The sequence below is a fragment of the Biomphalaria glabrata genome, chromosome 12, assembly GCF_947242115.1.
Source record: "Biomphalaria glabrata chromosome 12, xgBioGlab47.1, whole genome shotgun sequence".
Lineage (NCBI taxonomy): Eukaryota > Metazoa > Mollusca > Gastropoda > Planorbidae > Biomphalaria > Biomphalaria glabrata.
The window spans coordinates 2,389,985-2,404,931 of record NC_074722.1 but is presented as its reverse complement, the minus strand read 5'-3'; the positions used below and the strand labels follow the sequence as shown (position 1 = coordinate 2,404,931).

The 14,947-nt window shown below is 32.5% G+C and overlaps 1 protein-coding gene across 4 annotated transcripts; it reads right to left on the bottom strand.

Moving 5' to 3' along the window:
* Nucleotides 1–44: 44 nt before the first annotated feature.
* On the bottom strand, nt 45–14,787 carry LOC106073790 (ubiquitin-associated and SH3 domain-containing protein B-like). 4 transcript variants are annotated; one of them, XM_056005906.1, is made up of 8 exons: nt 14,564–14,786; nt 8,975–9,158; nt 8,520–8,639; nt 6,754–6,846; nt 6,458–6,593; nt 4,053–4,156; nt 2,636–2,866; nt 45–1,851 (listed from the first exon to the last, which is right to left on the bottom strand). In XM_056005906.1, exons 2-7 carry the CDS (start codon nt 9,150–9,152, stop codon nt 2,646–2,648), a joined length of 852 nt encoding a protein of 283 aa, XP_055861881.1. In that variant the 5' UTR covers nt 9,153–9,158; nt 14,564–14,786; the 3' UTR covers nt 45–1,851; nt 2,636–2,645. The 4 variants fall into 4 exon arrangements, with proteins under 4 accessions (XP_055861881.1, XP_055861882.1, XP_055861879.1 ...); XM_056005907.1 differs by lacking the exon at nt 45–1,851 and having other exon boundaries at nt 2,194–2,866; nt 9,035–9,158; nt 14,564–14,787; XM_056005904.1 differs by lacking the exon at nt 45–1,851 and having other exon boundaries at nt 2,194–2,866; nt 14,564–14,785.
* Between the last annotated feature and the right edge of the window lie 160 nt (nt 14,788–14,947).

The following is a 14,947-nucleotide window of genomic DNA, read 5'->3' as shown; positions in this document are numbered from 1 at the left end:
AAACATGTTAGGTAACTGTAGGAATATTATACTATAGTGCAATGCTTCATAGCAGATTAAAATTTATAGGTGGAATCTAGGCAATCAATCGAACAAACAATTGTCTTTGAAATTATATATATATATGTATATCATTGGAGAAGACTGTTTAGTCTATTTGCCAGAGTAAATTTATTTCAAAGAATTATCATTACATGATATTTTGTCTTTTTGGCACCCTCAAGGGTTATTCCCCTTTTATAACTCAAAATCTAAATGTATGTCCTGTGAAGGTGGTTGTATCCTGAGAAAAAGGTGGTTGTATCTGGATGATTTAAGAGTTTTTTAAACTCTAAAACTTAGCACTTTGTTTTTAGAGGGAATAAAAAAATAAAGAGTTGGCATTGATTACAAATGCCAGTTAAGCTCTTTATTTATGTAAAAAATTAAAATATCTATAATATGAAATTAGAAAATCAAAAAAATTATAATCAACTCAAGTGCAGTTAGTTTTTTTTTTCTATCGTTATATTTTTCAATTTGTATATACAGATATAACTCTTTTAGCTCAACAAAATCACAGAACAGAACAGTCAATAATATTCACAATGTTCTTCATTAATGGTCAATATAAATATAGCTCTTGAAATGCATAGGATGTGCAAGTGTAGAGAGGAAAAAAAAATCACATTAGGGATATGTAACCTTTGTTGGCTTACAATAAAACATGTCACGTACAAGGAATGTTACTCAACAAGGGAGTTTACCAGTAAATACTTATGTATCACAGCAGAAAAACACGAGGACTGATACTGAAATAGACAAAGTAACAGGTTCTAGACGTTTTCTTGAAGTACTGTCACTTAACTGAGCGTTGGTGAAAAGGATGTTAAACAAGGGCAAAGCTGCTACTTGAATTAAGGACATGATTGTTGGTTTTGAAAAAAAAACAAATTCACAATAATTCAAACTTTTCATATGAAAATGTCCAATATATAATTAAAATCATCCTACTCTCTAAATAATAGAAAGAAAAATCAACAATACAAGTAAAACCCAAAGCATGGTTTTGGAAGTTTGTGCTTTGATCTAAAAATAAACTTTGTTGACTTGACTACCACTTTGTAGGCAATCATAACTTAAAGATTTGATAAAAACATTCTCAATATCCAATTCTTAGTAGTCCATTTCAGCACTTAACACACACAAAAAAATAATAATTTTAAATTTACTTTTCATTAAAAAAAAAAAAGACAAAATTATTCACTTCAGAACTCAGCAGATGTCGGATTTCTATCCACACATAATTGCTTAAAACTATAAACATCAGAGGGAAAGCAAAAGCTAGAATAAACTCTGGACACTTTAAGGAGTCAAGAAACACAGTACCTTTAACTGATTAGCAATTCTTCGTGTCATGATAGCTCAGAATTATTTAGCAGTGAACATAACATTAGAAACAAGCATAAAATAAACACAGACAAAAGAATTATGCTGAGTAGCTCTAAAGCCTCAGGGCTGTAAAATATTTCAAGTAAATAAAACCTAAGCTGGAAAAGTTTCCACCTAGCTTAAAGTAAGCCTACTTATGATAAACCTATCACAATAAATTAGAAATCTATCATTTCAGCCAAGTAAATAAGCCAAACACACATGATAAGTTATTGTTACATAATGTAAAAAAAAACAAACAAAAAAACAACAACAATAAATGCAGATATATGCCAGCAGAGAAAAAAAAACAACAACAGCAAATAGCCTTTCATGACCTCAAGACATTGGTCTGTTTCATAACTTGTTGTCTTCAAATGACAGATGAGTTCAGAATGATGGAGCAACATTTCAACATTTAAACTTCATATATCTGAATCTCTAGTTCAGTAGGAAAAAACAAAACAATTTGCTTTAATTTCCAAACAAAAAACATAATATTATCTTGGTAAATATTTAAGTAAATGATTAAGCTTTATTTAACAATTAGTGTAAATATATTATTAAATTACATTCAAGTTGTTACTAACCAAAAGAAAAGCAAAATTAAGTTTTTAGTTTGTCTTCAACAGTATCGATCATAGTCATTAGTATAAGCCATTGTTTGTTATAAATAATATTGATATATGTATTAAGAAATTTTAAATAGGAAAAAAAAAATGTATGCATACATTCGAATACCACAATTTTTAAATAATCAATTTCAATATATAAATATATATATTTTTATCCCCTTCCTTACATTTCCTTGTTTTAGGTTCTGTTTTTTTTTTATGATGACTAAACAAGATGGCGTTTTTATCGCCAATAGCAAAGTTCAAACATCTAAAATGATGACACTTTTATTAGATGTTGAAGGAGGTATTTTTCTTTGTTTAAATGTAGACTTTGGTTGATGACATTTATTAACAGACTTTTCTGTGATGTTTAGTTTATATTTTTCTTCCAGTTATGGTACTTAAGATATTTAGCAGTCTTTTACAGAATCTACGAATTTACACAATATTAAAAGCCGGTGACAGAGATTTATATCAATTTAAGATGTACGGATGTTTTCGTTGATTCCATTTAGCTGTTGTATATTCAGAACGAATACAAACTAGTGTTCAAACAATAAGTTAAGTTTTTAAAGATAAAAGATTTTGGGAGCAGTGGATGAGCTCACAAGTTAAATATCACAGCATTACTTTCCAGTCAAATTCATGTAGTGGGGGGATCGGAGGATCCACAAATTGCCATTTGTTGGTTTTGTCTGAGTAGGCCAGACAGCAAAGACAGCAGTAAGTGAAGCTGGGGAGGATCAGGTGCATCTCCTGGGAAGTTCTGGGGTTCTTCCCCCTGAGGCGTCTGGTGAATGTATCTAAACTGCCGGCATGGGCAACTATTAGTACATCTCCTGTTTTAAAAACATTTTAAAAATATATTTTTTAAAAAGGCAATACATCTTTTATTAAACTTGAAATACAATAAAATAATTTAAAAAAATAGCTAAAAATATTTTGACTCAATTCGGGCATCGAACCAGTGACACCGTCAGCTGATATAACTTTCGCAATTTCAGATTAGGCCAATGAGGAAGGCAAACTTGTACAATTATTTATTGGTATGTTCATAATATGGACATCTAGATCTGACACTAGACCTAAAGTTCTGATTTAGCTTATAAGCTTAGTAAGAATTACTGTGTAAAGTGCAGTATTTCATGCGACCCCACTAACACAACCTGCATATTTTGTCATAACTGAAGAAAGGCAAAGCTGTTGTTTGTTTGGGGCCCATTTAAGTTTTCTTTTAGTTGCCCGTTATTATTGTGACATTATAACATTGCACGCAAGCAAAGAAATGACTTAATTACTTATGGATGGTGCTCAGGGCTAATTCTTGAACTAGCAGACCCAGAAAATTGCAGACTAAATGAGTTGTACATAAACATTTTTCAAGGAGGCATATATTATGAATATTGAGAAATAGAAATGTCTAGGGCATGGCAAAAGCTGCTTTTAGCTCCTACTGGACAATGTATTGAAAATATCCATTTTTTCTAGTGCTGACATGCTTCTAATAAAGAAAGTTATAGATTTATGCACAAAATATTGACATATGATTGACTATTAGTCTACCTAACAGAAATATAAAAGATAAAAACTACCAAAAGGAAATAAAGAAACTATTAGTGTCTACAGCTAACTCACTAACGAGAACATTCTAGTAAATCTAAGACCATCATTTTAATTAAAGAAATCAATTTTGACCACCAGTCTATCTAAAGGGAAACTCTGATGGTTTTGACAATTTTTGACATGTGTTTTGATTTACAGATAATGAATATATTATTCTTTTATTTTGTTTTCAATAATAACTTTGTCATTGATGTTTTTCTAACATAATTTTTCGTGCTTCCAAAATGATCACCATTTCACCGGAACTTGTATGTCATGTCAGAGTGGAAGACTACACATAAGTAGACTAGTCTTACATGTGAAAGTATATCTGACCAGGTTGTTAAAACCATCAATTTTCCTTTAATAGAATAATCTAGAACATCTGTTCAATCAAAGAGAACAATCTAATAAAAAATGTACCTTCTTCACAAGATTTAAAAATATGCTGTGTCAATTGATGGCACCTGTCATAGTAATCTGATACAGTTTCATCCACTTGGTAGTCTTTTATTTCAAGATATGGCCTAGAAATAGATAAAAAAAGACAAATGAATGACCAATTAAAAAAAAAACAACATGTTCTGTTATAGTACTTTGAAAAGCAGAAGATCAATTGTTGTCAATTAAATTACAGACTAAAATCTAAGACCATGACTCACTTTATAATGAACAGTCTAATAATATATTAATGATGCTAAAAAATTTAATTTAAGATCAAATTACATTAATAACAATAATGAAGATATCTCTTGGCAAGGAGATGAATGCCTGGGCTTTAGCTATGGTCAGAACCATGTCACCCACACAGCAGTTCCCCCCTCTCCATGCAGCTGATCTGTCCAAAGGAAAAGGAAAGTGCCAATAAAGTTTGGGGTCAACATGAGCTAGCCAGGAAAACCAGTGACTTGGCAGAATTTAAGTCATTGGTTAACATGCATGACTAAATGCATGACGCGTAGGACATAATCATCTTTTTTGAAGTAACGTCTGTATTATATAAGATAAGATAAGTTCTGCCTGTGTGCTGCACGCTGCCTAAGAGTGGCAGCCTCGTAATTATTATTATTAATACACAAGTAAGAAAAACAGATTTGAACTTTTGTTTCAACTATATCGGAACTTGTTTTCTATTTCAACAAATTAGCATAGCACAAATAGACCAGTCCTAGTCCAATTAATGACTGGCCATCTCAAATTACTTTGCCACCATAGATTTTCGCCTTTTTATTGTCTATTCAATCGTATTTAAAATGGTCAAGCAGTTAAGCACATGACTTAAGTTCAGTACATGTAGAATGAGTACAAGTGCTCTTTCTTCCCTAGTGCTATTAGAGCATGGAATGGGTTGCCTGAGTCAGCCAGGAAAACCAGCGAATTAGCAGAATTTAAGTCATTGATTAACATGCATGACTAGACGCATGACGCGTCTTCTTTTTTAAAAGTAACGTCTGCATTATATTAGATAAGAAAAACCATTGCATATGTGTTAACTCTTTCTCTCCTAATTGATTTGACCTCATTACATTAAAATAATGTTTAATTTTAGAATCTTTAATTTGTGATACATAAAAAGATCATGCATTCCCCTTTAATTCTATACCAAATAAAACATGTTCTGATAACAAACAAAAAAGTTATTGAAGCTTAATCATAACAGGGGAGTGAAATTGTAATGAGCAAAATGAAGAATGCCGTCAAAACGTGGGAAAATAATTACGGAGAGAAAGAGTTAAGTCAGTATATGTTAAGTGAATTAGAACATCACATCACATGTGTTAAGTACATGGATGATATAGCACATCAAAGCAAAATGTGCTAGATCAGTACATATTGGTTGAGTTAGCACATCACAGCACTTAAGTTTTAAGTAAGGAAATGTTGGGTGAGTTAGCACATCACAGCACTTAAGTTTTAAGTAAGGAAATGTTGGGTGAGTTAGCACCTCACAGCACTTAAGTTTTAAGTAAGGAAATGTTGGGTGAGTTAGCACATCACAGCACTTAAGTTTTAAGTAAGGAAATGTTGGGTGAGTTAGCACATCACAGCACTTAAGTTTTAAGTAAGGAAATGTTGGGTGAGTTAGCACATCACAGCACTTAAGTTTTAAGTAAGGAAATGTTGGGTGAGTTAGCACATCACAGCACTGAAGTTTTAAGTAAGGAAATGTTGGGTGAGTTAGCACCTCACAGCACTTAAGTTTTAAGTAAGGAAATGTTGGGTGAGTTAGCACATCACAGCACTTAAGTTTTAAGTAAGGAAATGTTGGGTGAGTTAGCTCATCACAGCACTTAAGTTTTAAGTAAGGAAATGTTGGGTGAGTTAGCTCATCACAGCACTTAAGTTTTAAGTAAGGAAATGTTGGGTGAGTTAGCACATCACAGCACTTAAGTTTTAAGTAAGGAAATGTTGGGTGAGTTAGAACCGCACAGCACATGTGTTTTTAGATTTTCCCCACCATTTATTATGTCTTTGGGCTAAAGTTAAAAAAAAAAAAGAACTTTGTCTAAAAGTAACCTGATCTTTGATATTTGGGATATGTGGCTAAAAGGTATAAACTGCATGGCTACATATGAAGGGGGCTAAAGTGGTGTTTGCTTAATGCTCAAAGGCAGCACTATACCCTTACTCCCAAGTTGCCCCTTCTTCCACAGGTCCAGAAAAGAGATTGGATAATATCGCACTGAGCATGCAGGATGAAAGATTCACTATATAAAAATAATTTTTAAAAAGAATATATTGGAGGACTTAATTTCATCACAGATAGTAAAGAAGGTTTTCAAAAGAATCTATTAGAGGACTTAATTTCATCACAGAAAATGCCCTACTTGTAAAGAAGGTTGACATTAAATCCACAGTTGGCCAACTGATCTGGAGTCAGCAAATTGGGCATCCCATTTTTGTACCAGCCCAGCCACTCAAAAGCCGCTGGCTCAACACAGAGCTCGGCGTTGTTGTCCATACCTAGAGGAATATAGAAACAAATCCAAGTTAATGCCATATTAACATGGCGATTAATGCTAACCTCTAGTCGATGCCAAACTAACTTCCAAAAGTAATGAACAACAGGGCTAAGCTTAACTGTTCAACTATTCTATCCAAGCGTCGCTGCATTGATTCCTACCATCAATAACATTTTGAGCTGTCTGTACACATCGCAGGGAGGGAGACACAAACACATGCTTGATATCTACATTGGCAGCCTTGAAAGCATCCCCTGAACGAGTTACAAAAAATACATTTGAAACATCAACAGACTAAAAATAAAAGTCAAGGAATTTATTTATCAGCAAACAGAAGAATTCAAAAACATATTTTGAAAGGCATTCTTAAATATATTAATTTGGGTATGGTAAATGAGTGGTAAAGCACTTGGTTTCAGAACTGAGAAGTCCTGGGTTTGAATCTCGGGGAAGACTGGGACTTTTAATTACGCTCCAGTGTCCACCAAACTCTAATAGGTACCTGACTTTAGTTGGGGAAAGTAAAGGTGGTTGGTCATCCTGCTGGCCACATGACACCCTGATCAATAACCATTGGCCAAAGAAACAGATGACCATACAAAGATCATAAGATATGAATGGGTTACTTTCCTCTTTTTTTTTCTAAATATATATATATATAAAAAGTTTGTGTATGCCTTACTAGTTGGACACAAAGTCTATTTCCTTTTTGGGCTGGGAAGGTGTGGATTAAATTTTTTTTTCTAGAGTTGGTTATCCTAATGCTCTTAGATCTACACTAGCCTAACTGTACATTTAGACCTAAATCTTAATAATAGGTCTACAAAATAGAATCTATTATACACTTTGGCATCTTCTAAGGTTTAAGCTATAAAAAGGGTGTACTTAATTGTTCCTACAGTTAATAAATTATTGTTTGCCGCTAATGAATTGATTAAAACCACTAAATATTGACCTAACAAGCTTATCAGATTCCCACTATAAACTAACAGAAATTAAACACCACCACATGACTTGGAAGAAATACGGAACAACCCCATTCATAGTATTGCATAGAAGCTTTTGGCAAAAATGTTTAGCAAAATTTCTTAAAGCTGCTATGGTCAAGTGCAGTGATACTGGTTCCATAACTTCTACCAGCATCTTGCTTTAACAGTCCCTCTTCAAAAAAGGCTGACTAAATAGTTGTTAAAAGCATCCTTTTTTTTGATGATCAAAGTTGATATTACATGACCAGAAAACAGCGTTTCAACCACTACCACATGTTGAAAAGTTTTGAAAATTTTAATGAATTTTTTAAATTTGTAATTTTAAAAAGTTATTTAAACTATGATTTTAACTAAACCTTTTTTTTTTCTAATTAAATTTTGGCCTTAAATTATTTTTTTTAGTTAAACTAATCTAGCTTTTTAGTTAACTTTTGCCCATCACTAAGCATAGGAAATAAAAATTGTGCTTTTATCTTTGTGTCTTTCTATTATAATAGGTTGTGTATGTGTAAGTTATGTGTTTTAGTAATATTGCTACTTTACTTTTTAGTATTCTGTCCTGAGGTGATTTTATGAATGCTGTTACTCTAGTCAAATACGATAAGTTTTCTCTTATTAAATGACCTTTTACAATTTACAATTATTCATGCAGTTTCAAAAAATTAAAAAATACAGTTTACTGCTTACTTACTATAAAATCCTGGACACAATAATAACAATTGCCAAATAAGCATTTATGTTTTTTGAATCAGCAGAAATGTCAACATTAAAAAAAGTTGTTTTTTTTTTCATTTGACACAGAGTGACAACAAATTAGATTTTTAAACAAAGTTCTTATAGTATGATAATATATTACAACTGAAGCTAGTAAAAGCAAAAAAAAAAAAATTTACCAGAAGGTAAATAGTGAAGCTAAAAAAAAAAAGCTAATTAAGTACCGGTAGCTCTAGCTTGGAACATTCCTATCTCTGTGAGTGGACTGTCTCTAAGGAAATCACTCACTGTATCTCTCTGAATCATCTTTTTAGGAAGGTTCAAGTCTTTTTGGGTATAATGACCTAATGTGAGGATGTTGAATACAAAACAATTTATTCAATGCTGTCTGAAATTTATTTGTTTAAAATATGGTTTTCATTAAATGAAAGAAATGTGAAATTATAATACCAATGTAACTAAAAAAAATAAATATCTGATTTTGCTAGAAATTTTCCCATTGTTGGTCATTGTCACAAACATTATATGTAAGTTGCGACAGAATAATTACTTTTAAAAAATCTGAAGCAAAAAATCTGAAGCAAATGATGCCCATATTATTATGTTTCTGTTGTACATTTATCAGCTATGATTATTTCAGGTACCAAACGTAACCTAAAAGGTCTAAAAATAAACCTACCCCTATCATCAAAACATCTCTTAACCCAGCCTTTCCCAAAGGCGAAATCACAGCGCTCACCATGTCGCATCACAAACAATCTTCTGGTGTGAGAAACACCATTTTCACATTTAGAAGACACAGATGGCTGTCTCGAAACCTTTGATTGGGTTAGGTTGTTACGATGTTTAGAGGCCATTTTACTCTAAAGTAAAGAGAAAAATCATCACAGGTAAATAAAAAGTTAGAAAAGTCTAAATTAACACACATCATTATCATTTGTGATTAATCTAGACTAAAATTCAAATTACAAGTAAATTCTCTAGATCTAGAAATAAAGACTAGACTAATTCTTGAAGTCTAAAAACAAAAACTGACTGAAGACCTAGATCTATAATCAGTATATTTAGTAATAGTCTCCCATCTGAATTCTTTTTAAACAGAGTGGTTCCCAAACTATAGTTATTTTGATTTTTTTTGGTCAAAGTACCAAAATCGAGCTCTACCTATTTAATTAATTTTACTTACTTTTTACTAAAATTTACATCTAGATTATACTTCAATTTGTTCAGATGAATAAGATTATAGGTTAAAGACTGAATAGTGATTATAGTGATTGTAGTATTAACTTATAGATCTAGCTTTAAATCTGCAGAAGGCTTGGGCTAGAAAGTAGATCTTGAGCATGTCGATCTAGATTCTAATTATCTGATATATTCCGTAGGTACATCTGAAACATTGTAGATGAAGACAGAGTATATTTATATATATATATATATATATATCAACAAATATATGTATATATAGATATATATGTATTTATATATATATATATATGTAGGCCTATCTGCAAGTGACATGACCCACCCATGCCACCGGCTTTTTAAAGCAAGGATTGGACTCTACAGCCATCTTCGAGTCCATAGGAAATGAGAAATGTGCACATCTTCGACCACGAAGGAGGAGTTATATAGGCCTATCTGCAAGTGACATAACCCACCCATGCCACATATGTGACCGGCTTTTTAAAGCAAGGATTGGACTCTAAAGCCATCTTGGAGTCCATAGGAAATGAGAAATGTGCTCATCAAAGGATCATATATATATATATATATATATATATATATATACTATTTATAGAGATCCAAAAAAAAAAATTCCAGTTTGTTAAGGGGTGGAATGTCGTTAGTTATGGTGTGGAGATTATATGTTTATTCTTTGTATCTTGTAAATTCTACATAAAAGAGAGTGCTATTTTCTTATCTGTAAATAGTTTATAAATAAAGTGCTAGGTTTTTCTAGGTGTTGAGTCATTATTTTATATGACATCTTTTGGCACAGGGTGTTTCTTCTTCTTCTTCATCGTTCTCATAGATATGTTGGAGTGTTCATATGACTAGACCAACATATGAGATGAACTGCGCAGTGGTTTCCAAATCAGGGAGCTCTCCATATAGTTTTCTTTCAATTGGGGTGATTTGGGGCCAATGTTTTATACGGGCCTCTTGGTAGAGAGAGCAGTTTTGGAGGACGTGGTCGGCATTTTCTGGTGATACTCCACATGGGCAGATTTCACTGGTTCCAATTTTGAGCTTCCGGAACATGTGTTGTCGCATTCTGTTGTGTCCGGTCCTGAGTCGAAAGATTAGACGTTGCTCTTGTCGGGATAGCTTATAGTAAGCATCATCTTTCTTGTGATTTGGATGGGAGCTCGTCCATTTCTCATTTATTTTATCTACAATTAATTTCTTCATTTCTTCTGGATAGAGAGCAGAGTTTACTTGTGAGTTTGTTCTCCCACTCTTGGCGAGTGTGTCAGCCTTCTCATTTCCTGCTAGTTGTATGTGAGCTGGTATCCATTGAATGACAGTTTTTTTGCTGTTGTGGTTGAGCTTTGTGAGTGCTGTTCTGAGGTTTTTAATATAAGGGGAATCAGAGTTTTGCAGGCTTTGGAGGGTTGTTTTTGCGTCTGTTAGAAAGACAATCTGACTGTGAGGGGAACTTGGATGATTTGCTAGCATGGTAGCAGCTAGTGCTAGTGCTTCCCTTTCTGCTCTGTGACTGTCAGAGAGCTCTCCAGTTGCAATGGATTTTTCTAGTTTTCCTCCATCTGGCCATTCGATAAGTATTCCAGCTCCTCCATTTGTGGTGGCTTTTCGGGATGAGCCATCTGTGTAAACTCTGATCCACTGATTGCTAGGGTAATTGGTATGTAGAAAACGCACAGGGTGTTGATTGATGCATATATTTTCTTGGTGCTATGTTCTGATGTTATTTATTATGACGACTTTTGACACTTCTTATGTTTGGTTGTTTGTTGCCATTTTGAGCTTATTGTGTTTTGGTAGGACTCTTTTAGTGAGTTTTCTTTTATAAAAGTAAAGTAGTGAAGTTCCCCTTTCAGACCTTGTCATCTATAGGGCAGAGGATGTAAAGGTCATCTGTTTCTGTGGCCCACGGTTAACGAGGATGTCAAGTGACCAACCACCTTTACTTTTCCCCAAGCAATGTCAAGTACCCATTAGAGCTGGGTGGACTCAGAGGTGCCCAAAGAGCTTTCTTTTCTTTTATATCTCTATGTTTTTTATGTGGATTCGTTTCATATTTCTAGTTTTAGATTAGACATCAAAGTCTTGTTTTTATAAGGTGCCAGTGTTGGCAATCAGAAGTAGCAGTTCAGTCCTTAATTTGCCATTGTCAGTTGATATTGCATTGCTCTTTCTGGATTACAACTGCCAGTGTTGGTGCTTCATTGTCAGCTCAGAAGTGTCTTCAGTCAGTCTTTGAGTGCCATCATTCATTGACAGTTTTTGAGCTGACATTTTCCAGTACAGGATTGTTGATGCCAGCAGTGGATCAGTTGATGTTCTTTAAGTCACTACAAGTATTGTTCCATTGATGCTACTATCATCAGCGAAGGAGTGAATGATGTTACTGTGATCCATGTTGACAAGTTATTAACAATAAGAGAGGCGCTTAAATTTTACTTATTATTAACTAAAATAATAATGTTCTAAATGAGAAAAATATGTAAAATATAGTTCTAAGAACTGTGTTTATGTTATGTTAACACCTGGATATTATTATTTTATTCATTATGTATCATACATAAAGTATATAAATCTTAATCTACTAGGTCCCATATGATAGAACCAATTTGTACAAATGCTCCTTCTTCCCTAGTGCTATTATAGCATGGAATGGGTTGCCTGAGCTAGCCAGGAAAACCAGTGACTTGGCAGAATTTAAGTCATTGGTTAACATGCATGACTAAATGCATGATGTAGGACGTAATTATCTTCTTTTTTGAAGTAACGTCTGTACAGTGTATTATATAAGATAAGAAATCTTGATGACTACATAGAATCTAGAAATGATTGTAAGTGATCTAGACTAGAGATTATAGCTCTAGAATAACTAAATCTAGATCCTGATGTAAGACTAAAGACTTAATTCTAAATGAATGATAAATCAAGTATCAACTATTGAACAAGTAAATCATGAGATTGAAGAGTCTAGAGTCTAGCTCAATTAAATTGAATTAAATCATAACATTAATGATTAGATCTCTATTAATCTCTACATTAAAGTATATTTAATAAATTAATATTAGTGTGGTAGACTAGTAGTATAGAATCTAGTAAGTATAGTCTGTATCTGTATAGTCTAATTCTAATAATGCTAATAGTTACACTAGTTAGATCTATAGTAGCTTCTTATATTTTGGACACCCCATCGAATTCTCCTTCAATGAGCGGGTCGCTTTTTTTGTTTGTAATTCATTTGTTTTTATGTTTGGAGCTAAAATCAACGTTTCGGGACTGCGCATGTCCAATTTTAGATAAGTTCCGGTAATTTTGTTCCGTTTTTCCAAAGCAGATGGCAGTTTTTTAGATTCTCGGTAACCATGTATGTAAAGCTGTTGTTTTAACCTCCCCCGGCAATTCATACCCATATAAGGGATAAAGGCTATATTATGAGCCTGTTTGATCGTAGGCTGATGGGCATATCAAAATAAGCTTCCAAACATCTTTAGAAAGACATTCCAATCACATTTATACCGTTAGCTGTTAAATAAAATTTAATAAGGGGGTGTACAACGAATAATAATGAATTCAGCTCATTCTCCTTCATTGGACACAGCAAAATCGTAATAAGAAATATTATTGGGATTAATAAATCTATGATTTGTTCAATGAATAAGCTTGACCTAGATTGAGATGTCTATAATATATAATTTATGAATGAAAGAAAAAGTGCGGGCTGCTAATTTGAAGCCAGAGACCATGCCCACTGCAGGTGATCACTCCAGATGAGCTGGCAGTGAGGAGAAGTATACACTCAGCTTGTAGTGTCACAAACTATCCAACAGGCAGTGGAGGGAAGGGGGAGAGAGTCATGAAAAGAATTATAAGTAGGCTATCTATGGGAGGGAGGGGGGTGTTAATGTGTCACAAAACGAACATCCAACTTATGAAAACAAGAAGAGGGTCCTTGGATGGCAATTAAAAGAAAGACAGAGGAAATACATGTAGCCAATGTAGCATAGTTGAAAATATCTTATTTATTAAATTATAATAATTAATTTATCGATATATAATCTATATAGATTTATTTCTGTCTGTTTCTACACATAGATTACATAGGTATATAAATAATAAACTATAAACGATATATATATATCGATATATATATATATTCTATATAGATCTATATTCTATAATATTATAGAGTTAGAGAGAGAGAGACAGAGAGAGAGTATATGAGGAAATAGACTTTAAATACATATTGCAAAAGTGAATCTACTTCTTTTAATACAATCTAAAAAAAATTAAGTAACACAGATATAATTTATTAGCAATTACATAGTGGTGTACAATGACGGTGCTCACTGTCCAATTGAGGAGAAAGCCCAAAAACTGCGTTCAATATAGGAGCATGAAGTGACCCACTTTATTTTAAAATAAAATCTTGACTATGCGTGGTAATACAAAGGAATACAGCTATTTTTATAGTCCTTTAGTTGCAGAATAAGAATCTGCTTTAAGTTTTTTTGTAAGTTAAACCGTCACCAAATAAAAAAATAAAATAAAAATTTGACCTAGTTCCCGTAAGTCGGTGTTCAGGTATAAGAATCTACTATATATAAATAGTTAAGTTATAGTTATCAGTTACACTAGTCACTAGTGATAGTGACTAGTTTAAGTTACAGTATAGTTCAGTATATTATCTAGTAAAGTCAAGTCACTCAAGTGTATAATACTATACAGTATACACTTTTATACACAGTTAGGAATTACTAATTATAGAGTCTAGTATATACATTATTATACACTCACACTCTGTGTGTATATTATAATATCTATATTTATATATTAATAATATTACTTTACAAAAAATAATAATAGAAATAGAATAAGGTTATAAATTATATATATATTATAATAATTATTAATATATATATAGATCTATAATAAGACTTATATTTTAAGTTAAATAAGCTAGATCTAGACTAGATCTATACTATACTGACTATACTAGATCTAGATGAAAATCTAGGCAAGACAATCTAAAATCTAAATAAAATTTCAATTTTATTTCCTTCCTTACTTCCTAGAAATGTAGAATCTACTAACTTTTACTAAGATCAGGGATTTTTGTTTTACTATTTATCCATTGACAGCATAGATCTAGAAATCTAGATTGAGGATTGATATGAGATAATCTAGATCTATATTGTCAATATGATGAATATGATCTAGATTAGTAAATTTATATAGACTAGATACAGACTCTAGGATTATACTATGATTTTCATTTTGTTATCACTGACACTAATAGATAAATATATATAAATCTATATAGGTCTGTGATATAGATCTATTAGTGGCTGTTCGAAGCCTCCCCGCCCCATACCTTTGTATAGAGATCTAGACTCTATACAGGCAAGTGAATATCTAGTGTGCAGGAAGTAAACAAAAGTTTTTTTCGGTT

What these genes read in the sequence shown, in the direction of transcription:
- LOC106073790 (XM_056005906.1), bottom strand. Translation starts at nt 9,152, where the DNA reads ATGGCCTCTAAACATCGTAACAACCTAACCCAATCAAAGGTTTCGAGA. An exon ending in GTTCCAAGCTAGAGCTACCG is followed by an intron (nt 6,847 to 8,519) that starts GTACTTAATTAG and finishes TAACTCGTTCAG; the next exon opens with GGGATGCTTTCAAGGCTGCC. An exon ending in TTTTAAATCTTGTGAAGAAG is followed by an intron (nt 2,867 to 4,052) that starts GTACATTTTTTA and finishes TTTTTAAAACAG; the next exon opens with GAGATGTACTAATAGTTGCC.